Source organism: Panthera onca, chromosome X (genome assembly GCF_046562875.1).
Source record: "Panthera onca isolate mPanOnc1 chromosome X, mPanOnc1 haplotype 2, whole genome shotgun sequence".
Lineage (NCBI taxonomy): Eukaryota > Metazoa > Chordata > Mammalia > Carnivora > Felidae > Panthera > Panthera onca.
Genome location: NC_138357.1, coordinates 18,230,670 through 18,255,744, shown reverse-complemented (window position 1 = coordinate 18,255,744; position 25,075 = coordinate 18,230,670). Strand labels below are relative to the sequence as shown.

Here is a 25,075-nt window from a genome sequence, read left to right as displayed (position 1 = left end):
CCTAATTCAGTTTACGTTTTAATCTAATAATTTATTTGAGTTTGATTTTTCCGAAAAACTACACCCTTTGCCACGAAGTCCCAGCGTCCTTTCTCATTTTACAAGACAAGGTGAGCTCGTGTCTGTGCAGGACTCCCAGCCCACAGCAACGGGGCTGCGTTTGTAACCCATCAGCAGTCTCGGGGGGTCTGCCCAAACCAGATAAAGGCCTGTTCTCCTGAGATGATTTCCGGATGTTACCAACAGAAGGCAGAGGATCGAATCAGATGCTCCTTCAAGGGCCTCACCACCTCTTTGATACACCTGTGTCAATAAGTGAGGGCTCTAGATGCCTTCCAGAAATGGTCAGGCACATTCCTCTCTCCCTTTCAAAGTCGGGATTTTGGGGTACAGGTTTTCTTAAAGCGAGGTGCACATATACGGCCCCAGCGGAAGGATGGCTTGAGTCCAGATCAAACCACAGTTGACTTTATAGGTTGCCTGGCTGATTTTTAACTGGCTTGAGCAACATGCATCTTTCCCAAATCCAGAGCTATCTTATGTACGCCCCACCCAAAATGTAGCGACTTGGTGCGTGTGTGCACACCCTGACTGAGGCTGTTCACCATCCCTGGGGCCCTGAACAGGAGCAAAGGTTTAGAAAAAGGTCCTCTGATAGCAAGGCCGACGGTCATTGTTACAGAGCCTATAATTTGGGAGGCATGCTGTATATTGGAGTAGTTGAAGATGTACTGCTCGGTGGCCAGTACGCTGCTGTGGGAAGACCGAATTTCACACATGCATATGCACGCGCACACACACAGAGGACGGATGGACAGACAGACATACGCACTAAGGAGAAAGGAAAGCCCAGACCCGTTCCCTTCTATTGCCCTCATCCCTCCTATTTTTCTCCATTCCCTAATCCTGGGACTGTAAATTCCTTAAGGAACTGGGTATTGGTCTACTACAGTGTCTGGTACATAGTAAGTACTCAGTAAATATTTATTGAATGAATGACCACCAGCCACCTGCCCCTGTGCCTCCTTGCCCGGTCCCTAAGGGCCTGAGTCTGGTTATCGGCTAATCCCCTGCACCACTTCTTCCCCAGACTCCCAGCTGAAGGCCTGGAATAGCAGCAGAGTCTTTCTTGGTAGAGTGCAGGGCCCCTGTCAGAGGTCAAGGGTCAAGGTCCCCAGCCTGCCCACTTGCCTACCTGACTGCCTACTTGGCTTGCTGATGCCAAGGGCTTCACATCTGCTCAGCACAATGGTACCCACTTCCCTCTCAAGGAGCTCTTAGCCAGCCACTCCAGAGAGAGCCAGAACTCCTTATACTACCCTCCTCGCCCCCCTGCCACAGTCACTTTCTTCCTTCCTTCTGTCAACCCAAACAACCAGTGTCAGCATGAATGGATTCAGCCACAGAGTCACAGGCTATCCCCACTCTGATGGTCTCGGGCAAGTGAACTAAGTCAACCTCTAGAGAGAAGACAAGGTGCTCTTCTCTGGTCTGGCTTTACATGGGAAGAAAGAAATTCTCAAGCCCCAGCCAGGCCAAGTCCAGGCAACCGAGAGACGGTGTAGTCAGAACGGGAAGCCTCCGGCCTACAAGGTCCTGGGAGAGCCTGCAAGGGGCTTGCTGGAGTCACTGGGTTGACTGAGGCACATGGTCACGGCCCCCTGAAGTTGCCCGTGGAGGGGATTCCGTCCGCCAGAAGGAGGAAGCTAAACCACGGGCTGCGTATCTGTTCCTCCTCAGGGCACGTCTACGTGCCCGCTGCCAGACCCGAGCACAGAGGTAGAAATCACAAAACACCAGAGGCTCCTGGGAAATCGGAGGCAAAATGGGTTCGGTCTCCCCTCCCACAAGGTGACCCTGGGCTCACTCTGAGCTAGCCTGGCACCCGCCACTCTGCAACTTCAGACTAAGAGAGAGATCCAGGCCAACTTCAGGCTTTGTTTCAGTGTCCCCTAGCCACAGGGCTCCCTAAAATGCTTCGAAGTTGACCCCATCTTCACATATTTTATTGGTAAATATCACTCTCCATTTCTTTTACCCGTACCTTTTATATAACAAAGGTTTGATACTGAGTGTGATAGCCCCTTATCCTAGCAGTCCCAAATCGTTGGGGCAAGGAGTTGGCCTGGCACGTTCTTATGCAATTCATATTTGGTTAAAATATGCAAATAATGTGTAACATTGTGGGTCAGCTATACTTAAAAAACACATTGCAAAAAATATATATACTTAATAGGTTGAACTGGTGTTCATCATTTGTATATCGTAACATATAAGTCATTAAAAATATGTAACATACAGACGTTAAAATAAATACAAAATGCTGACTTATTATATTATTATCCCTGATGATATATACATATATGACATATAATACTATTATGATATGTATTAATGACAAAAAGAAGTCTCCTTTGCCCTGGCAATCTATCATTCCCTTAACAAAGAATAAAGGATCCTCATGACATTTTTCTCAAGGGCCAAGACTTGAAATATATGTATATAATATATGCAAACATATGCATATGTATACACTATATGCCAATATGTATAATATAATATATAACCCCCACCCTTGGTCACTGTCTTTCCTTTTTGAAAAGAGTTTATTTTGAGAGAGAGAGAGAGCACGCACGTGTGCAAGAAGGGGAGAGGCAGAGAGAGAGGGAGAGAGAGAATTCCAAGCAGGCCCCATGCTATCAGCACACAGCCCGTCATGGGGCTTGATCTCATGATCCGTGAGATCATGACCTGAGCTGAAATAGAGAGTCAGATGCTTAACCAAGCAAGCCACCCAGGCACTCCTATCCTCCTTCTTTCTATATGTATCTAATATATATTATATTATATTATATTATATTATATTATATTATATTAATTATATAATATATATAGAGAGAGATAGATATATATTTATGGTTGAATTGTGTCTCTCCAAATTCATATTTGAAATGCTAACCCCCAGTACCTCAGAATGTGACCTTATTTGGAAATAGGGTCTTTACAGAAATCATCAAGTTAAAATGAGGTCACTGGGGTGGACCCTAATCCACTATGACTGACATTCTTACAAAAAAGGGACGTTTGGACACAGGGACCCTGCAGAGGGAAGACAACGTGAAGACACATGGGAGAAGACAGCCACGGGACTGGAGTGAATGAGGCATTTGAAGCCCAAGAATACCCAGAATTGTCGGCAAACATGAGAAACTAGAAGAGGCGAAGGAGGATCCTCTCCTAGAGCCACCAGAGAGAACATGGCCTTTCTGACACTTGATCTTGGGCTTGCGGCTTCCTGAACTGAGAGAGTAAATTCCTGTTGTTTTCAGCCACCTAGTTTGTGGTGCTTTGTACAGCGGCCCTTGCAAACTAATAAATATATTTTCCCAACCAACTGAGCAGACACACATGCTTCCTTCCTGAGATAAGAGCTTGCAACTATGTATGTTCTGACTCTGTGTCTTGCTACAGCCTTAAATTCCATTCGGAATTACAAAGATGGTGAGACAAGGAACAGAGACAACGTGAAGATAAGAGGAGCCAGTCAAAGGGGTGCTGGCGCTGGACGTCTACGGGAGAAACCGAACGGGGTGGGGGGTTAGTGTCATAGCAGGAAGACTTTCTTATTCTAAAAGTTGTCCAAAAGTGAAGGGAGACAGCAGGGATGAAACCAAGCTTTCTTGGTTCTCAGGAGGCATTCAGGTAGAGGCGGGATGGGCACTGGTCAGGATGACTGGAGAGGGCATTCTGTCCTATTGGCAGGCGGGAGATCATAGGGTCTTTAAAGTTCGATTACAGGATGCTGCGTGCGCGTTCCCATGTGTGCATTCATAATATCGTCATTCATAGTGTTCAGAATTATGTATCTTAATGTGCTCATAATTAGCATGTATATTATAAACACAGGCATGGGAGAACACACACACACACACACACACGCACACACGCACGCACACCCCATGTGTGCATAGGTTATATATATAGGTCCTTTGAGAGTCTCACAATGTCATTGATGCCCAGAGCCTCTAAACCTGACACATGGAAGACTATGGATTACGACCTACCAGGGACTGAGCCCCCAGTCAGGTTTTTATTGTGACTGGGGCTTAAAAGAGGCAGGTGGAAGGGGAGATGGACGGCGGGTCACAGTGTTAAGGAAGATACTCAGAATGAGGCTCACCGCTCTGCTCTAAATGTTGGGGGAGCTGACATGGCCTTTCTATAAGCGGCACGATCTGGGCTCCTGGGTGGCTTAGTCGGTTCAGCGTCCGACTCTTGATTTTGGCTCGGGTCATGATCTCACAGTTCCCAAAATCGAGCCCCGTGTTGTGCTTGGTGCTGACAGTGCTGAGCCTGCTTGGGATTCTCTCTCTCTCTCCCTCTCTCTCTCTGCTCTCTCTCTCTGTCTCTCTCAAAAAAAAAAAAAAAAAAAAAAAAGGTGGCATGATTTCTGAAAGCTCCTCACCAAGGGTTCTTTTTCCAAACTTCTTGCACTGGATTGCAAAGGCTGGGGCTCTGCTCCTTGGAACTACATCCATGGAGGCTCCAGCACAGCTGTAGGGCAAGTGGTCCAGAGTATAAACATTTTCTATTTAACCTAGAAGGGAGGGAGGTAGTCATGGCTTCTTTTCTATACTTATGCTTCTTAGCAATGTTTTAACAATTGCAGAATTCAAAGAATTTTAAAAGTTTGTTTGAACATATAAGGGTCACATATGGCAACAGGTCTCAAACATTTTCTTTCTTTTTTTTTTAGAAAGAGAGAGAGTGGGTGGAAGGGGCAGAGGGAGGGAGGGAGGGAGAGAGAAAGAGAGAGAGAGAGAATCTCAAGCAGGCTCTATACCAAGCATAGAGCCTGATGCAGGGCTTGATCCCACGACTGTGAGATCATCGCCTGAGCCAAAATCAAGAATCGGACGCTTAGCCAATTGAGCCACCTAGGTGCCCCTCAAACATTTTCTTTAGTTTGGATATCTTTTCTTTGCATAGAAAACCCCCAACAGCGTGTGCTCTCTCCAGTTATCTCCCTAGATCCTTGCAGCTCTCCTGTAAGGTCCCCAAAGACAGGCATTGCATGTTAAAACCGTGGAAATGGGATCCCAGAAGGGCAGAAAGCCTTGGCCAAGATCAAGGTTGGCTAAGTAGATTTGGGCCTCAGGCCTTCCCACCAGCCTACCTGGCTTCTCTTCCCCTTTACTCCGTATACAACATTGTATGTTGTATTCATTATGAGTGAACCATTGTGGAAAAGAAGAGAAAGCCCTGGAGTGGCCTGGCCTAGGGACTACTGCACCAAGATACGTGGCGGAGTTCTGCTCCAGTATCTGATGGTGGCCCAGTTACTCAGAAGAGGGAGACACAGCTAACTCCAACTCAGCCGAGGTTGCTGAGCAAACCAAAGCACAGAGGGCATCCAGGAGCAACATCCCAGAGCTGGGAAGAGCCGAGTGAAGCTCTAAGATGGCAAGTGGCAGTGAGGGGCAAGGACCAAGCTTTCTAGAATAGCCCAAGATTCGCAAAAGACAAGAGGAAGGATGGAGTACTCACAGACCGGAGAGGGCAGATCCAGTCAGACACAGCTGAGCGGGTAGTGTGTGCTTCCTTGGCCCCCCTCACTCGGTAAAGTTTTCTTTTCACTCCTGAGTTATGGGAAACAAAGATGGAAACCGAGTCTACCCACTAGACGGGGCCATTCATCAGAGGCAGCTGCCTGACCATAGAAACTAAAATTCTTTTGAAGAAGGAAGGAAGGAAATGAACATTTATTGAAGTTAGGAAACTCACTGAAGACACAGAACCAGTAAGTGGCAAAGACAGGACTGAAAGCGTCTGCGATGCTCACGAAGCTTCCATACCTTTCTTTCTAGTATATGCCAACTCTAAGAAAGTAAACACAGGGAGTGTTGAAAAAAGAGGACGTGAAAAGCGTAGATTGTTTATGGGGATCAGAGTCTAGGGTGATGGGGAGGTGGGGAAATTAATAGCTTTTCAAGCAGGGGAAATGGAGGGGGGAAAAAGGCCATAAACGAGAGACAGAAATTTAGAGGCACTCAGAGAAGATAATTCAAAATCACTGTTTATATTTTATCGCTCCTTATATTTTAGGCTTCTTGAGAACAAGCAGTCATTCCTGATTTCCATGTAACACATTTGTTCCAGAAGCTGCATGTATATCCAGAACATAATGAACTTGAGGACACACAGTATATCCAGGCCCTCCCAATCTATTTTGACAAGGGACATGTATATGGCTTCTGTACAAAGCAACCAAATATGGCAGCCCCAAACTATGAAGAATGGCCTGCAGGCTCACCCAATAAATCTTTCTGAATGGAAAAAGGGTACCACACATTCCCAAAGTCTTACATTTGTTACGGAAGTGGGGAATCACATATTCCCGATTCCGCCCCGAGGACAGAGACTGTGTTTTTTTCTGATTTCATCACGTCTTTAAAAAGAATGCTGGGCTTTATTTACCAAGCCTGGACGTTTGTGAATCTCCAGACAGGGCTTGGATGAGAATGGTGGGGGGAGGGGAACAGACAGCCAAATATAGATTCAGTGGGTAATTTTATATCAGTACCATGTTCTACACAACTAGGGCTAGGCAGCCCTGGTGCCCTGACAAAAGGCAGGTTTTCACCAACGTTTTGGTGTTCAAAAAAAAAAAAAAGCCTACTTAGTGAGTATAAAGAAAGCAGTAGGGCTGGGTGCTCTTTATTCCTGGTTGAAGCTACTAGCTGGAGATGTTACAGAAAGGAATTGAGTTTATTTCCCTCAATAATACCATCTGGCATTCTGTCAGACTCTTTATGAAGAATCTTATATTGTTCGAGCCATGCTCTGGCTCATAACAAGAATTGAACAACTGTGGCATCCACCTGTTCCAAATCAAGACCGGGGTATTAAGATCAGCAGTGTTGACCCATTAGAAGGGCCTGACCATTTTGCGTGGAAGGCGAACCTCTCCTAAGCCCAGGGATTAGCATGTTCACATTGGGACAATAACCGAAGCAGGTGCTCATTCTACGGGTGGTTCAGAGTAATTTTTCTGGCTGCCTAGAGGTAGAAGCTGAAATAGAATAAGTCCTCGAGGGCATGACCCCAGACAGGGGATGGGGAGATAAGGGAGATACTCCTTGTTCTTTGCTTTATTGGAAAATGGAAAGAGAATCTCTTGGCACAAAATGGCAGCTTCCCTGGCTCTTCCGGGGCTGTTCTATAGAACAAGGGGGAAAGAGAATGAAGGATTAAAGAAGTATAAAGGATGGTCTTTTTCAAGGGATACGTTCATTTATCAGTATGAGGTACCTTTAGATTCTGAGTCTCTTAGATAAGCAACACTCTCAAAAGGGCCACCTTATCATTATTTATAAAATAAACTGATTTTCAGAGAGGAAGTCTTCTCTCTTGTCTCCCTTTTTGAGATTCTGCTTGTGGGAGTTTGTAGACCTGGGGGGGTATTTTTTTTTTAATCAAGTTTTAAGTAGGGGCACCTGGGTGGTTTAGTCGGTTAAGCGTTCGACTTCGGCTGAGGTCATGATCTCACAGTTTGTGGGTTTAAGCCCCGCGTGGGGCTCTGTGCCAACAGCTCAGAGCCTGGAGCCTCCTTCGGATTCTGTGTCTCCCTCTCTCTCTGCCCCTCCCATGCTCATGCTCTGTCTCTGTCTCTCAACAATAAATACACATTAAAAAATTTAAATCAAGTTTTAAGTAGCATTTATTACTTCTAAATTTAAGAACTTATGGCTTTATTTTGCCACCTTCTTAAGATTCCATGAACCTATAAGGGTGACTGGAAATTTGGTGCTTGTAATGTTCTGGTTCTTAATGCTCCTGTATGGACACATCCCTGGGACCTCAGGTTGGGCTAATTGGATATTGGGGATGGTAAGTGGTCTTGGTGAGGAGGTTACGGAGGAGACAATGACTTAGCTCACCTTATAGAGCACAATTGGGTGAAACTGTTATACGGACAGAAAAGGGGTGAGTAGGAAGTCATTATTTGAAAGTAATGAGGTCCTGGTGGGTTTAAGGCAGGACAGTCATAGTAGCTAAGTGGCTCTGATGTGTCACAGAGACGTGGATGAAACTGCCCTGGTTTTACTAGCTGTGGAACCTTGGGCATATTACTTTCTAAGCTTTGTCTTCCTCATTTGTAAAATGAGGATAATAATAATAATAATTCTTCATAGTTTTGTGTGATGATTACATAAGACCATGAGTCTAAAACTGTCTTGTAGAGTTCCTGACATGGGAACACTCAACAAATATTAGCTATTGTTAAAATTATTATTGTTTTTTTTTTTAAATTTAATGTTTATTAATTTTTGAGAGAGAGAGAGAGAGAGGAAGAGAGAGCGTGAGCGTGGGAGGGGCAGATAGAAAGGGAGACACAGAATCTGAAGCCATCTGCTCAGAGTCTGACACGGGGCTCGAACTCACAAACTGCGAGATCATGACCTGAGCCGAAGTCAGACGCTTAACCGACAGAGCCACCCAGGCGCCACAAACTTACTACTGTTGAATATAGAAACTCAAGCAACTGCATTGAAACAGATTTCCCAGCACATTTTGGAAGCTCCTCAGCTATTTTTGTGCTGAAGTCTAAACCACACCTGAGTTTTTCAAAGGCCTGGGAGTTGGAGATATGGGGCTCTGTCACTTCCTAGCTGTGTGACCTTGGGCAAGTCACTTCCCCTTCCTGGCTTCAGTTTCCTCGTCTAAAACAGGGCCAGTTGTAACAAATACCTTGTGGTCTGGGGGATTGAACGAGGTATGGGAAACTGCACGTATGGGGCCTGGCACAGAGCAAGGGCCCGATAAATGGGAACTATAGAATAGGCTTGGGCAGACGGCCTGGCTACAGGCTTCCTTCCACCCCCCCCCCCCCCCCCCCACCGCCGCCACCTCCCTCCACCCCCTTGTTAGTCCCAACGAGAGTGCCATCAATCTGCCACTCTCCTTGGGGGTTGCCGGAAATTCCTGGCACAGATATCTCCTACAGGGATGAATTTTGGATATTCCTCCGTCCACCCCTGTTACCACTGAATTATGGGGGGAGAGAAGGAGAGAAGAACCATTGAGAGGGAGAGGAGAAAACAAACGTCTTCTGTATACTCCTGCCCTGGCGAGCCCAGGCGTATGCCTGAAATAGGTGTTCGGTAAATACTTGAGGAATGTATGTACAAATGAATGAAAAAAGCGAGGTGGCAGGCAGGCATCCGGGAAAGGAGAGAAAGAAATGGCAGGCTCTCCCCGACTCGGCCTGCACACCATCCCTGTCTCGGGGGCCTCCCCTGGTCGTGGACCGTGACCAACCCCGAATCTCTCCTTTCTCTTGCACAGGCTACATGCAATACCCTTCAAGATACCCAGACAGAGGCTTGAGGCTGGATCAGGGCTCCCCACTTTGGGGCTAGGGCCCTTGTGTCTCTCTGCTGTGGGCAGAAAACGGCTTCATTCTCAGACTGGTCTCAGCGAGCTCCTCAAGGGATCTCCAGATACAACCCCTTCCACCATTTTGAGATTCCTTCCTCGTCCGGAGACCACGCAGTCGGGTGCGAAGGGACGGGTCCACTGGTCCACTTCCATTTGTCTTTTACACACGGAAGCAACCTGACCACCTGGTCTGGCTGTGAAACATACGCAAATGAGTACAGACACCTGTACACACAGGTAGATGAACACATGCTTCAGATACACATGCTGACCACGGACGGGACTGAGGCCGAGGGTGATGCTTTTTACGGGCCACATTTAAAACCTTATGTGCTGTGGTTTCTCAGCGCCTTTCATAAGCTCGACTTCTGTTCTGACATTTGTTTCAAATAAGGTTTCCTTCCATAAAAATACCACTTAGGGACACACATGCAGAATATGCATTTGGCTTTTCCTGGGTGTTAAATATTTTATTTGATGTGCTGATTTTCAAACTACATTGCTGGGAAATTAATAAACACTTAATTGCCTGTGTGACAACCTCTCAACACAGTAGCAACAGTGATTTGGATCCTGAATCCTTAATTCTTTACCTCTTGTTTTCCCTGTGAGCTCCCAGCCTCGTTTTCGTACCCAACCTCTGGTTACCCACAAATTCTACACATGGCACATGAAAGCAGGCAAAACATCTCCCCCCCACCAAAAAAAAAAAAACCCAACAAGGAATTGGAAAAGGAGTGTGAGGGTTCTACCCTACATGATGCGATTAAAAGTAAAATATATATATATTTTAAAGAGACCCATTAAGCCAGTCCTTTTGAACACATGTAACTTCCTGATTGGTTCCACGCTCACATCATCTCTGGCTCGATTTGGTTCTTGGGGTCTGATTCAGCAAGCTTTTGTTTTATCTCATCTCCCATGTGCTGAGAGTGTGGGGTGTCTAGAAGTTGCCCTTTTTTGTGAAAATAAAAAATACTGGAGAAAACCAGGGCTGACTTCCGATATGGGCAATTCCAGCTCATGGGCCAGGCGAACGAGCCCCAGGGAGTGTGTGGATGGGACCCGGAGGTGGAGGTAATTTGGGCCTCATAGCAGCTGGCCAGGCAGCTGGTGGAGAGCAGCTGCAGGAGGGGACAACTTCCATGGGGGGTAGAATTGAAAGTTGGACTTCTGTACAGAACTGTTCAAGGTGACCTGACCCTGGGTTGAATTCTATCCCTCGGTATATGTTACCGGCTTATGCTTTGACATTAGATGCAAAAGGGGTGGGAGAATGAACCAGAGGCACAGAGAAGGACCTCTGCCTACTTCCGGAGGCACAGCATTGCTGGGGGATTTCAGGACCCAAAGGTGGCAATTTCCGTGTGACCTTCCCCTCAAGGCCACGTTGTGATGGAACTTAGCAGTGAGAATGTATCACCAACAGGGCACTCATTTAAAGTTAAAATGTCCTTTCATAACTTTTGGAAAGGAGGTTTGTATACACAGAGTATCTAGGATTTGCCCATTTCTGTTAAAAAAAAAAAAAAAAAAAAAAAAAAGAACTCCTTCCTGACTATAAATCCTGAGCTCTGTAAATAATTTTTGGGTCCAAGAAGACCAACAACTGGCATTTTCACACCCCACTGCCCCCCCCTTCCCCGCTTCTGGAGCCCACAGCAACGGGAGGGGGACAAGGCATCTGCAAGGGAGGACGTGACAGATCCAAATGCACATATTTATTTAGTAAACAAGCTAATAATCTTTGAAATTTTAAAATTCGCCATAAGCCAACACAAGCTCAGGCTTCATCTGCAAAAATGCACAGCATCCGCCTTAAAGCGATTTGGTCATTGCAGGAGGGTGAGAGTGACATTGTACCCAGGAGCACAGTCTTGGCCGGTAAAGGCAGGGAGCCTTGAGTCGAGGGAGGGGAGCAGGGGAAGGAGACAGAGGGGTGGCCAGGCCCCTTTGATTTGGTGGAATCCAAGGTCATCTCCTCACTTTCTCCTTCTCCTTCTTCCCCCCCCCCCCACCACTCCTCCTCACTCACATTTATTGAGCACTTACAATATGCCAAGCACAGCACCCAGGGCTTTACGAGGCTTGCCTCATTTACCATCCAGGACGTTCTCAGGTGGGCACTGTTATCATCCCCGTGTTAGAAGGAAACCGAGGCCCAGAGAGTTTGCATCACTTGTGCCTGTGGGTCACATCCTAGCAAGTGACCAGGGCTGAGGCCTGGTGAGATGGCTCCAGAGCTGGTTCTCTCTCCCCCAGAAGTCATGGAAGATACCTCTCTCATGAAGCCTCCCCTCGTGGGTCCCAACAGGATAAACCCCTTGGTTCTCTCGGACAGTTTCATAAAGAGAGGGCCCAGGCACACCACAGAAAGGGGCCAGGGGTGAGGGGTGGCGCCAGCCAGATGCTTCCCAATTATCCTTTTCTCTCACTTCATTCAACTGCCAACGTATTTCTTGGTTTTAAGAACGGATACGCTTTTTTCCTTGCTTACAAAAATGCAGTTGAGCCTAGAAAAGCCCAATGTATAAGGCTCTGGTGCTTGTATTTTTTTTTTCCAGAGCACTTGGAATAAGGTTCATACACAAAAAGTATGCACGTAGAAAAGTAGCATAAAATGGCCTTGCATAGATTGTCGTTGAGTACGATTTGATTCGTCACTCCCGGCTCTAGCTATTTTGCTGAAAACCACTGTCATCTGGTCAGCAAAGGAAAAGGGGGCCCGAGGAATACTCAAGGACACAGAGAGCTCGGGCTGGAGAAGGTGAGGAGAAACCTGGGACGGATTCAGTTAAGAACAGCAGAAAGCAGAAGAGGAGCTTGGGAAGAGGTTGACTTAGTCGGGGTGGGGGGGGGGGTGCAGGGAGAAGCTAATTCAAGCACCACAGGCGTGGGAACAGGGAGGGTTGAGCAACAGCTCTGGTGTCAGGTGGCTGTGGGGAGTTACAGTGTGCACTGTAACTTGGGGACCGAATGTGGAACTCAGCCAGCAAGGACCTTGTTTCTCCTAAGGGACTAGGGCATGGGGGAAGCCTAGGTGGCCTGGGGCTGAATCATGGGATACTGAGAAGAAAAGCCAAGCTTATGTGTTAAAGGCTAAACAGGTTGGGCTTGTCCCTGAAATGTACTGACGTGTAACATGTGACTCCTCCCCCCTCCCTCCCGTTGGGAGAATCTGTGCTTCCTTACTGGCTGGTGGGGAGGGCTCCAATGTGAGTGACAGGGAATGGAAAATCTGGAGAAGCCTGATGGACAGCATTTGGATCCTAAGATCAAAATCTAAAGGAGAGTCTCCTCTCGCATCTTCTGTGGTCTTGCAACTAACTCAGTTCTTCCCTTGGGGGAAATAAATATAGGTCATAGAAACCATAATTTTTGATACGTACCAGTCCTTATTTAACCTGGACAGGCACTCTGAACTAGCAAATGGTTCCACCAACCCTTGGGCTCTACTGGAGGGGTTGGAGGGATCCTTGGTGGGTGGAAAGAACCCCCCAGTGATGGCCACACGAGCACTGACGTCCACATTTTCCTCACACATCCACGGCTTGGATTTCATGCCTCAAAGAATGTGCAGTGGGCCTGCAAAGCTCAAAGGGTATGAAGCCATCACTTTATTAGTATTAGCCCATGTCGTTGAACAGTGCTTTTTACTCCAGAGCATTTTCATATCTACTCAGTCTTATCTGATGTGGTAAGTGGGGTAAGTAATGTTTTTCTTATTTTTGTAAGACAGAAAATAAATACAAATCAAAGTTTATATTCCTTAATATGATTTTAAGTAACTATGCTTAATTCAATCTGGGTCTTGTTACCTCCCTTTCACTCATCCAACAAATATGTACTGAGCACCTTCTCCAGACCAGCACCGTTTTAGGTGCTGGAATATATAAAAGTGAACTAAGACACAGGGCATTTGGCTGGCTCAGTTGGAAGAGCATGCAGCTCTTGATCTCGCGGCCATGGGTTTGAGCCCCATGTTGGGTGTAGAGATTAAACAAATAAATAAACTTTAAAAAAAATGTTAACCGAGACAGGGTTCCTATGCTAATAGAGTTTGCAGTCCCAAGTCAGAGACACATTAAATAGAAAAACTCACACATCATTATATAACATCAGATAGTTAATCTCAAAACATGTCATTACAACTGTGATAAACGACACCAAGCTTAGGTTCAAGTGTTATGAGAGTGTATAACCCAGGGATCTAACCCAGTCTTGGGGTCTGGCAAGGCTTCCCTGAAGAAAAGACATTTCCATATCAGCTTGCAGACTCAGAACTGGGGCTGCAGATGGGGAAGATAGCGAGCACGTGTCAGTGGAATGCCTAAGACCAAAGCTACAGAGCTGGAGCACAGGTCAACACAATCCTGTCCCTGCAACTCTTTTGGTTTTATCTTCCCTTCTTTCCTGCTACTCTTCTTCCTGTGCTGCTACTGGCCATCATTTTCTCCCTTCATCTCAGCACAATTCAGGTGGGTCTTTGTATTTCATCTTTTTTTTTTTAAAGTTAGTTAATTAATTAATTTAGTGATCTCTACATCCAACGTGGGACTTGAACTCAAGACCCCGAGATCAAGAGTCTCATGCCCTTCCAACTGGGCCAGCCGGGCGCCCCATCCATCTTTCATCTTTGAAAATGAGTCAAAAGAAGCAGGATCTCATAGCATGAAAATCCTGACATCTTGGATGTGTATGTCTTGTAGATGAGGGATGATAATGATAATATATAAGAAACATTGCCTTAGAGATTGCCACAAAGCTGAAATCACTTGGGGTGCTTCTTTTGGCTAATTTGTCTTTTAAATCCTAGGGAACTGAATCTAGAATGTTTGCAATTGGGGGGGGTGGGGGTGAGGGGTAGAGAGTGAGGGATGGAGATCTTCGTGCAAACAATTTTGCCACTCGGGATAATACCCTTGAGATCCATCCGACTTGGTGGCCATTCCTTTTCATCATACCACAATTTGTTTAATTATTCACCTATTGAAGGACATTTCGGTTGTTTTCAGTTTTTGGCTATTACAAATAAAGCTGCTATAAACATTCATGTATAAGATTCTGTGTGGACATAAGTTTTCATTTCTCTGGGATAAATGCCCAGGAGCATGATTGCTGGGTCCTATGGTAATTGCATGTTTAGTTTTATAAGAAACTGCCAAACTATTTTCCAGGGTGGCTGCAGCGTTTCACATTCCCACCAACAGTGCCTGAGAGATCTGGTTTCTCTACATTCTCGCCAGCTCTTGGTATTGTCACTATTTCTTGTTTTAGCTGTTCTAATCCGTGTGAAGTAACACTTCATTGGGGTCCACCTTTGCATTTCCCTAATGGTTAATGCTAGCGACCATCTTTTCATGTATTTACCATCTATATTTCCTCTTTGCTGGAAAGTCTCTTCATGTCCTTGGCTCATTTTCTGATTGGATTGTTTTTATACTGTTGAGTTTTTTAAAGTTCTTCATATAGGAGTCATTTGTCAGATATATGGTTTGCAAATACATTTGCCCACTTTGTAGCTTGTCCTTGTATCCTCTTACCAAGGTTTTCACAGAGCAAAAGTTTTCAGTTTTGATCAGGTCTAATTTATTGATTTTTCCTTTTATACGTGATGCTTTTGGGATCAAGTCTATGAATTTTGCCTAGCCCTAGATCCTGAAGATTTTCTCCTATGTTTTTCAAGTTTCATAGTTTTTTACATTTAAGTCCATGACCCAGTTTGAGTTAATTTTTGTATAAGGTATGAGACTTAGGACGAAGTTTGTGACAGTTAATTATGTATCAACTTGGCTAGGCTACAGTACCCAGATATTTGGTGAAACACCTAGATGTTGCTGTGAAGGTTTTTTTTTTTTTTAAAGAAAAGATTAAGGGGTGCCGGGGTGGCTCAGTCAGTTAAGCGTCCGACTTCAGTTCAGGTCACGATCTCGCGGTCCGTGAGTTCGAGCCCCGCATCGGGCTCTGGGCTGACGGCTCGGAGCCTGGAGCCTGCTTCCGGTTCTGTGTCTCCCTCTCTCTTTGCCCCTCCCCCGTTCATGCTCTGTCTCTCTCTGTCTCAAAAATAAATAAACGTTAAAAAAAATTTTAAAAAAATAAAGAAAAGATTAACATTTAATTCAGGAGACTTTTAATAAGGCAGATTACCCTCCTTAATATAGGTGGACCTCAACTAATCGGGTCAAGGCCTTAAGAAAAAGACTGACCTCTCCTAAGGAAGAGGGAATTCTCCAGCAGACTGCCTTTGGACTTTAGCTTCAACATCAGTGTTTCCCTGGGTCTCCAGCCTGCTGGCCTATCCTGAAGATTTGGACTTACCAGCTTCCACGATCACATGAGCCAATCTCTTAAAAATAAATCTCTCTTTCTTTCTCTAGTCTCTCTCTCTCTCTCCCTGCCTCGTTTCCTTCCTCCCTCTCTCTGGGTTCTGTTTCTCAAGAGAACCCTGACTACTACCAGGTTATTTTTTTTTTTCTGTTAGCCTATGGATATCCAATTTCTCCAGTACTGTTTGTCAAAAAATCTATCTTTCCTTCATTGAACTGCATCTGTACTTTAAAAAATCAGTTGGGCATATTTATGTAAGTCTATTTATGGATTCTATTCTGTTCTATTGGTCTGTGTGTTTATTCTCCTGCCAATACTACACAGACTATAGATAGATAATAGGGCCAACTGATTCCTCCTACTTCATTCTTTTTTAAAGTTTAGCTATTCTAGTTCCTTTGACTTTCTGTATAAATTTTAGATAAAATCCAACAAAAGTCTTGCCAGGATTTTGAGTAGGAATTATGTGAAACCTGTATACCAATTTGGGGAGACTGATAGTTTTACTATGCTGTGTCTTCAAACCCATGAATGTGCTATGTCTATTTTTTTAGATCTTTTATTCTTTCATTAGCATTCTGTGGTTTTCAACATGTAAGTCTTTTTTTTTAAGTTTATTCATTTGAGAGAGAGAGAGAGAGAGAGAGAGAGCAGGGGAGGGGCAGAGAGAGAGGGAGGGGGGAGAATCCCAAGCAGGCTCTGCACTGTCAGCACAGAGCCTGATGTGGGACTTGAACTTATGAACCGTGAGAGCATGACCTGAGTCGAAACCACGAGTCAGATGCTTAACCGACTGAGCCACCCAGGCACCCCTCAGCATATAAGTCTTGTGTATATTGTGTTAGATATATCCAAGTGTTTTTTTTTTTTTTGGCAATTACAAATGGTATTGTATTTTTGATCCTGGTGTCCATGTATTAATTGCATTTATATAGAAATATAATTGATTTTTATATGTTTATCTTTTATCCTGTGACCTTGCTGAACTCACTTATTAGTTCTAGAAGTTTTAAAAATAGATTCCTTGGAATTATCTATATAGATAATCATGTTATCACCTAATAGGAAAAGTTTCATTTCTTCCTTTCTAATCTGTATGCCTTCTATTTTCGTTTCTGACCCTATTGTACTGGCTAGAACTTCCAGCATTATGTTGAATATGGTGGTAAGAGTGGACATGCCTGCCTTCTTCCTGTTCTTAGGATGAAAGCATTCAGTTTTTTTATCATTAAATGTAATGTTAGCTGTAGGTATTTTTGTAGACACCCTCTATCAAGTTGAGGAAGTTCCCCTCCATTCCTCATTTGCTGAGAGATTTGTATCAGGAATGGATGTTAACTTTCGCCAAGTGCCTTTTCTGCATCGATGGATGCAATCATGTCATATTTCTTCTTTCGCTTGTTAATATGGTGGTTTACATTGATTAATTTTTGAATATTGAACCAGACTTGCATATTTGGAATAAACCCCACTTGGTCATGGCATATAATTCCTTTGTGTTGCTGAATATATGCTATTAATATTTTGTTAAGAATTTTTTGCATCTATATTTATGAGGGATACTAATCTGTAGTTTTCTCACACTAGCTTTGGTTTTGGTACCAGAGTAATATTAGCTTCATGAAATGAATAGGAAATGTTCCCACTACTTCTAATTTCTGGAAGAGATTATGTATAATGGCCATTACTTTTTCTTCAAATGTTTGGTAGAATTCTTTGTGAAACCATCCGGGCCTAGGGATTTCTTTTGGGGGAGCTTTAAAATTATGGATTTAACTTGCTTAATAGTTATAGGGCTACTAACTATATTTATTTTTGGTGAGTGTGGTAGCTTGTGCTTTTCAGAGTCCCCTATTATCCTTTTGATGTCTGCAGGGTCGATAGTAATATCTTCTGTTTTGGCCTGATACTGGTTATTTGTTCTCTCTTTTATCTTTGTCAGTCTTGCTAGAAATCTGTTGATTTTATTGATTTTTAGAAAGGAATGGCTTTTTGTTTCATTGATTTTCTTTATTGTCTTCCTCTTTTCAATGTTATTGATTTCTGCTCTTTATGGTTTTTCCTCCCTTCTGTTTCCTTTGTGTTTGTTTTGCTCTTCTTTTTCCAGGTTCTAGAGGTGGGAGCTTAGATTTACTGATTTCAGACCTTTCCTCTTTTCTAATGTATGTATTTAGTGCTATAAATTTCCCTCTCAGCATGGCTTTTGCTGTGTCCCGCACATTTTGAAATGTTGCATTTTTAAAGTTTATTTACTTATTGAGAGAGAGAGATTGAGAGTGAGAATGAGAATCCCAAGCAGGCTCCGCACTGACAGTGTGGAGTCTGACACAGGGCTCAAACTCACGAACTGTGTGAGATCATGACCTGAGCCAGAATCAAGAGTTAGATGCTTAACCGACTAAGCCACCCGGGTGCCCCTGAAATGTTGCGTTCTTATTTAAAATTTAGTTCAATGTGTTTTTTTTTTCTCTCGAGACTTCCTCTTTGACCTGTGGATTATTTAGAAGTATGTCATTTAATTTCAAGTATTTGGATATGTTCCTGTTACCTTTCTGTTGTTGATTCCTAATTTGATTCCATTATGGTCAGAGAACACACTGTGTGTGGTTTTAATTCTTCTAAATATGTTTAAGTTTGTTTTATAGTGCAGAATGTGGTCCATCAAGTTCCATGGGTACTTGAAAAGAATGTGTATTTTGCTGGTGTTGGATAATGTGTGCTATAACTGTCGATTAGACCCTGTTGGTTGATGGTATTGTTAAGTTCTTTTATGTCTTTGTTTTCTGCCTAGCTGTTCTATCAATTATGGAGAGAGGGGTGTTTATATCTCTACCTGCAATTGGGATTTATCTGTTTCTCCTTTCAGTTCTATCAGTTTTTGCTTCACATATTTTGCTTCAAAAACAGCTCAGTTGTTTGCCACATACACATTTAGCATTGCTACGTCTTCCTCATGGGCTGACCATTTTATCATTATATCATTGTCACATATAATGTCCCACTCTGTCTCTGCTAATTTTCTTCAACCCGAAGCCTATCCGATATTAATAGAGCCAGAGACACCCATGCTGTCTTTTGATTAATGTCTGCATAAGATATGTGTTTCCATCATTTTACTCTCAATCTCCCTATATTATTATATTTGAAGTGAGTTTCTTTTAGAGTGCATATTGTTGGGTGATGTTTTTCTTATCCACTTTGCCAATCTCTGTCTTCTAATTGATGCATTTAGATGATTTACATTTAACATTATTGTTGATATATTAGGGTCTGTGTCTGCCATTTCATTTTTTGTTTTGTTTTTCATTTCTCTGTTTTTCTTCTTCCTGCATTCCTGCGGGTCACTTGCATATTTTTTGGAATATCATTTGGATTTATCTGTAATGGTTTGAGTGTATATCTTTGTATAGATTTTAGTGGTTCCTTTAGGTATTACATTGTATATACATAAATTATCACAGTCTAATGGTGGTGTTATTTTACCAGTTTGGGGAAGTGTAGAAAACTTACTTTCATTTATGTCCCTTTGCCCTCCCCAGTTTATAATATAATTATTTTAAATATCTCCTCTACATGCATTTAAAACTCAATCAGACAGTGTTATAATTTTTGCTTCAACCACCAAACATAATTTTGAAGACTCAAGAGGGGAAGGAAAGTCTATTTAATTTATTCACATTTTCATTGTGTTCTTTCTTCCTGATGTTCCAAGAAATTCTTTTTTTTTTTAATCATTTCTGTTTAGAGAACATCCTTTAGCTGCTCATTTAGGGTAGGTGCGATGGTGACAGATTCTCTTAGAGTTTTTTCATCCGAGAATGTCATTATTTCCCTTTCATTCCTGAAGGATACTTTTGCATGATATAGGATTCTGGGTTGGCAGGTTTAGCACTTGAAAAAGGTGCCAATTTCCTTATTCAAAATATGGTTTTCCTGTAAGTAATATCTTTTCTCCTCTGTCTGCTTTCAAGATTTTTTTCTTTGTCTTTAGTTTTCGGAAGTTTGGCTATGATACGTCTGAGTGTGCATTGGAGTCATCCTGTTTGGGGTTCTCTCAACTTTTTGAATGTATTTTTCTACATTTCCCCCAATTTGGAAATGTTCAGCTTTTCTCTTTTTCGTCTTTTCTAACAGCATCACCGGTTCCTGAAGCACTATTCATTTGAGTTCCAGTCTATTTTCTCTCTGCGTAATTTCTATTGTTATATCTTCAAATTCTCTGATTCTTTCATTTGTCTCCTCTGTTCTTTTGAGCCTAGCCACTGAGGTCTTCAGTTCTAAAATTGCCATTTGGTTCTCCTCTGTATATTCTTGTTTACTGAGACTTTAGAGCTCTTTGCTGAGACTTTCTTTTTATTTGTTCCAAACATGTTTGTAGGTGCTGAGTAAAGCATTTTTATGACAGCAGCTTCAAAATCTTCATTAGATAATTCCAACATCCTTGTCATCTTGGTTTTGGCATCTACTGATTGTGTTTTTTCATTCAGTTTGAGATCTTCCTGGTTCTCGGTGTAATGAATGATTTTAAATTGAATACTGTTCATTTTGGGTATTATGTAATGAAACCCTGGATCTTATTCAAACTCCCTGTTTTAGCTGTTTTTTTTTTTTTTCTTTCTGATGCTACTCTGGGAGGGGAAAGGAGGGGATATTGCCCTGTTACTGCCGGGTTGGAGTAGAAGGTCAGGCTCCTCATTTGGCCATTGCTGGCAGGGGTGAGGTGGGAGTCACAGTTTTTCCTGTGGTATAGAACAGTAATTGTTGAACGCATTACCATGTCATTCTTTGGTTCGTGAGGTCCTTAGCCAGTCGGCCTTCTTCTCTGCATCTTTATTGGTCTTCTCATGTTTGTTTTACATATAACGTCCAGGGTTTTTAGTTGTACTTAGTGGAAGGAATGGGGAACAGTGTATCTACTCCATCTTCTTGGAGGCAGAAGTCCCCAGTTGACTTTGAGGATCCCACATCTCATATTAGTTAAATCTCATTACTTATTTGTTAAGGTATGGTGTTAAAAAGCTACATTTGGATATGCTGTCTTCATTGAATGAGTGGATCATACCCTTGTAGCTTGTGAGATGTTGAGGAAGAACCACAGATTAAGGCATCCCCAGAGTTCTCCAGCTGCCAAGCTGGTGACAGATTCCTTAAATCTGTTCTACTCTTGAACAAACAAGTCTTCAATACATGCCCAGAGCTGCAATAGGTATGTAAAAGGCTGTGGAAAAACTCATACTCTAGACTCCCAGAGTTTTTAATGTCTAGTTGGGGAGATACAACAAGCGAATTATCCATCTCAGGACCTGGCGTGTGGTAGACACTCAATATAGGTTTGTCACATGAAGGAATGCTGCTGACCAAATGCTAACTGCTCCCGGATGAGAGATTTCTTAAGGAGGTGAAGGTTGGGTTGTCTTATGGGTTGCATAGGATCTGGAGGTTTTTTTGAAGGAAAAAACTGACAGGACTTGTTTACAGAGTGGGGTGAAAGAGAGTAAGAAAACAATCAGATTTTGGTTTGGATTCTGGGTGACTGGGAGACAAGGGGAAGGCTGTGAGTTTGATTTTGGACCTGATTAGCCCGAGCTATTAACAAAATACCCAAGCACAACTGCACAGTAAATATTTGGACTGTTTGGAACTGAGGGGAAGATTATACTAGAAAACCCCTTTTCATCTGAGTCTCCAGAAGATGTAGGACTAGCCCAAACTTTGTAGGCAACAAACTGATTTAAGGCAATTTACAACCCCTCCCTGGGCTTTGATTTCCTCATCTGTAAAATGGGATGCATTGCTAGATAGTTGTTATGAGATAAGCTGGCATAGTGTCTGGTATTTGGAAGGAGCCCTATGCTTGTTGGAATGTTTTCCTTCAAGCTCTAGGATTCTGAGATTTCTCTGAATAGTCCGTACTGTATCACCTTCTATGATTTTTTACTTAGTTTTTTTTTTTTTGCCCCCAGCAGAGCTCACTAGTTTATATTGTATGAAACTAAGAACGCAGGGGAGAGAGAAGGTTGTACGTGTTGTGTCTCAATCTTTACGGACAGAAGTTTTTCTCTCTTGTGAGCATTTGCAGTATTCACGCTTGAATCAGAAAAGCCTCCATTTTGGCTGATTCCAGCCCTATACTCTGGGGAGTACAGTGGGCAGGTAGCCATTAGTACACAGGAAGGGAGGGTTTTGTGGTATTTTAAAGCCATTGGATTTTATTTATTTCCAGTTTGCTCAACATTTGTTCCACATATCTATACAGTTGAAAAAGGGGTGCGGATGAGAAGAGAGAAGGATGAAATCTAACTAAGCCTAGAGAAAAGGATGAACACATTTGCCTTTCAATACCAAACTTGGGCTCATAATGCTTAAACACGAGACTTCGGGGTTTCATTTTGTCTTTCTGAAAACTAAACGCTGCTGTGACTTTCCACGTGACATCTGAAGGGTTGATCTTGGTTTGAGAAATGGTTCCATATCTTACTGCTAGGGCTTTATGAGTATAAGCCCTCAATCTATCAGAAATAGTCTTTATTTCTTTCAAGTGGAAAAGATATTTTTCAGATTATAATGTAATACAAGCTCATTGTAAGGAATTTGGAAATTACAGAAATTAGACAATGAAAGTCACTCATAATCCTACAACCTAGAGGTAACCCGTATTAATATTTCTATTTATTTCTTTTCAGTCTTCTTTTTTCTACGCACACACACACACACACACATGAGCGAGTGCACGCACATGGGATCATACTGTATGTTCATTGCGTATCTTCTAAACAGGATTGTAAATAACTATGTAGCATTTCATGGTATAAATGTTACTGCATAGAATTTCGTAGTAAGGACAACTTTTAAGCTGCTTCTACTTTCCCTCTATTTTAAAAGATGTTACAATGAATCTCTTCATATTTATATATTTTTTGTGCATCTCTATTATTTTTTTTTTTTTGGATAAGTCCTTAGAAAGAGAATAACTGGGTGAAAGAAGAAGAACATTGTTAAGGTTTTGGCACATGTCGTCAAAGTGCCCTGTGGGAGAGTTGTGCCAATTTGCATTCCCAGTAGTGTTCGAGAGTGCCTACTTCATTGCATTAATCCAGAATACTTCACCCTCATGTATACATAACACTATTTTGGACCATTTTAATTTAAAAGGCATTTGCTGAGCACCTATTATGTGTAGGGTACTGTGCAGGTATTAGACTCACTCCTGTTATGCAGTGTAAATGCTAAGTAGATAAGGTACATACACAAAGATGGTTTAAAAAGCAAGTGAAATAGAACAACATACACATCTCTATAGCCAAGGCTGATATCATTCAGTCTTTAAATGGCTACTCTTTGAGGAAAGACACTGTGCTAACAAATTTAAAAAATAATTTGGCTCTGGTAAACACTTTAAAAATGCATTAATATGAATCTTGCAAATAATAAACGTTCAGTTGTGATCATTTATGCTGTATTTCCCAGCATACATTTGGGCATGAATGGAGAGGAATATTACAAATTCACATCTTTTAAAAGAGCAAAAAAAAAAAAAAAAACCATTTGGGGTAAAAAGACAATTTCTGCTTTTGTCAGTTCCTTTTAGAAAATTAACCTGTTGGTTATCGGAGAAGGGGGACACAGAACACACAGAAAGCTAACCTCCTTCTGGCAGCTGGGGATAATTTGTCAGTCTCCTTTGAAATGTGGCTTTGTGCTCGCTGGTGAAGGCAGCTGGAACAGAAAAAGCATGACAGACAAAAGCTGAAATCCACATGAAGAAAGGTCTTTTTCCCCAAAATTACTGTCTGAGTTAGCAATGGTCAGAAAAGAAAGTACGTGTATATCTTCCCAGCAACAAGCACGTCTGGTACTAGAGAAGGCCGTCTGTGCTACAGGAGCCATTTAGAAGAGCTGTAGCCCTGAATAGGGCTGCTGGATAGCATTTAATCCACCCCTCCGACCCCCATGAAAAGTTACACCCTCAAATGAAATTGAGTTAAAACCGAGTGTAAATGAATGAAAGTATCATGTTTAAAATCCAATCAAAAGCATTTACTATGCTGAAGAAGATCTACTTCATAGATAGTGGATGATGGCTCAAGAAATATGGGTTTAAGAATACGATTGCAACTTAAAAGGTAGCCAATGGAATGGCTAAAAATAATACTATCAAACTGGAAACAACCGAAATGTCCTTCACCTGGTGAATGCATAAACTGCGGCACATCCATGCAATGGAATACTACTCAGTAATACAAAAGAATGAACTACTGATGCATGGATCTCAAAGTAATTATACTGAGTGAAAGATGCAATCTCAAAAGATCACATACTCTGTTGTTCCACTTCTATCACATTCTGGAAAAAGCAAAATTATAGCAACATAAAACAGGGCAGTGGTTATCTGGGGTTGGGGGTAGCAGGCTGGACTGATTACAAAAGGCAGCATGGGAAAATTTGGACAGGGCGGGTAATGAACTGTTCTATATCTTGATTGTGGTGGTAGTTACATGACTTTATATACTTGTCTTAACTCATAAAACTAACTATACACCAAAAATAGTAAATTTTACCATATGTTACTTTAAAAAGTGAATGAAAAAAATCTCATAAAGATAACACTATCAAACATGGGGAGGTGGAGGAAAGAGGGGAGGTTGGGAGTAATGTTAAGTGAGCTCCTTTTTTTTTTTTTTTATAGCCGGGAGTCAGTAGATAAGATCCAAAATGGATAAACCAAGAAATAGGAGTAGAGGCATATTATTTAGTGATGCCGAAGTAACCACCAGATGAACTGAAAACAGAATCTGTTAAAAATGGTTGCCCCTGAGGAGTGGGACTAGGGGTGGGGCCGAGAACTGTTGTTTTTTGTTCCAAGCTCTCTTGTACTATTTGGTATTTTTGAACCATGCTCATGCATTACTCTGATTTAAAAATAAATGTAGTGGAAAATGCACTGGACTGGGAATCGAGAAACCTGATCTCTAAACCTTGATTCTGCACTAATTGAACAACTCCCTTCTCCTCTCTGGCTCTTGGTTTCTACATCTGTACGACAAAGGGGTTGTTGGACTAGATGATCTTCAAGACTCCTTACAGATCTAAAAAAAAAAAAAAAATGATCAAACAGATGATCTGCATATCCACAACGATCTTTTGTCAAATTCAGCACAAAGAAACAGACGTTTTTATTTTTAAAGCCAGAAGGGATGAAATCATCTCATTAAACAGTCTCTTTCTAACCGCTGAAGAAACCAAGATACAGATTGGTTAAAAGACTCACTCGGAATGACAGTTAATTGGCGACAGAGCTAGGGCTGGA

General features: G+C 42.5%; 1 protein-coding gene and 1 long non-coding RNA gene across 2 annotated transcripts in view; one reads left to right on the top strand and one right to left on the bottom strand.

Moving 5' to 3' along the window:
• Positions 1-25,075, bottom strand: part of PABIR2 (PABIR family member 2) — a 208,904-nt gene that overhangs the window by 5,885 nt on the left and 177,944 nt on the right. Inside the window, exon 10 of the mRNA XM_081794059.1 lies at positions 23,413-23,484. Coding sequence (XP_081650185.1) covers positions 23,413-23,484 — 72 coding nt within the window. The remainder of the gene's footprint in view (positions 1-23,412; positions 23,485-25,075) is intronic.
• LOC145714519 (uncharacterized) overlaps positions 13,863-25,075 on the top strand; it is a 30,809-nt gene continuing 19,596 nt past the window's right edge. Inside the window, exon 1 of the long non-coding RNA XR_014136872.1 lies at positions 13,863-13,919. This is a non-coding gene — a long non-coding RNA (uncharacterized LOC145714519). The remainder of the gene's footprint in view (positions 13,920-25,075) is intronic.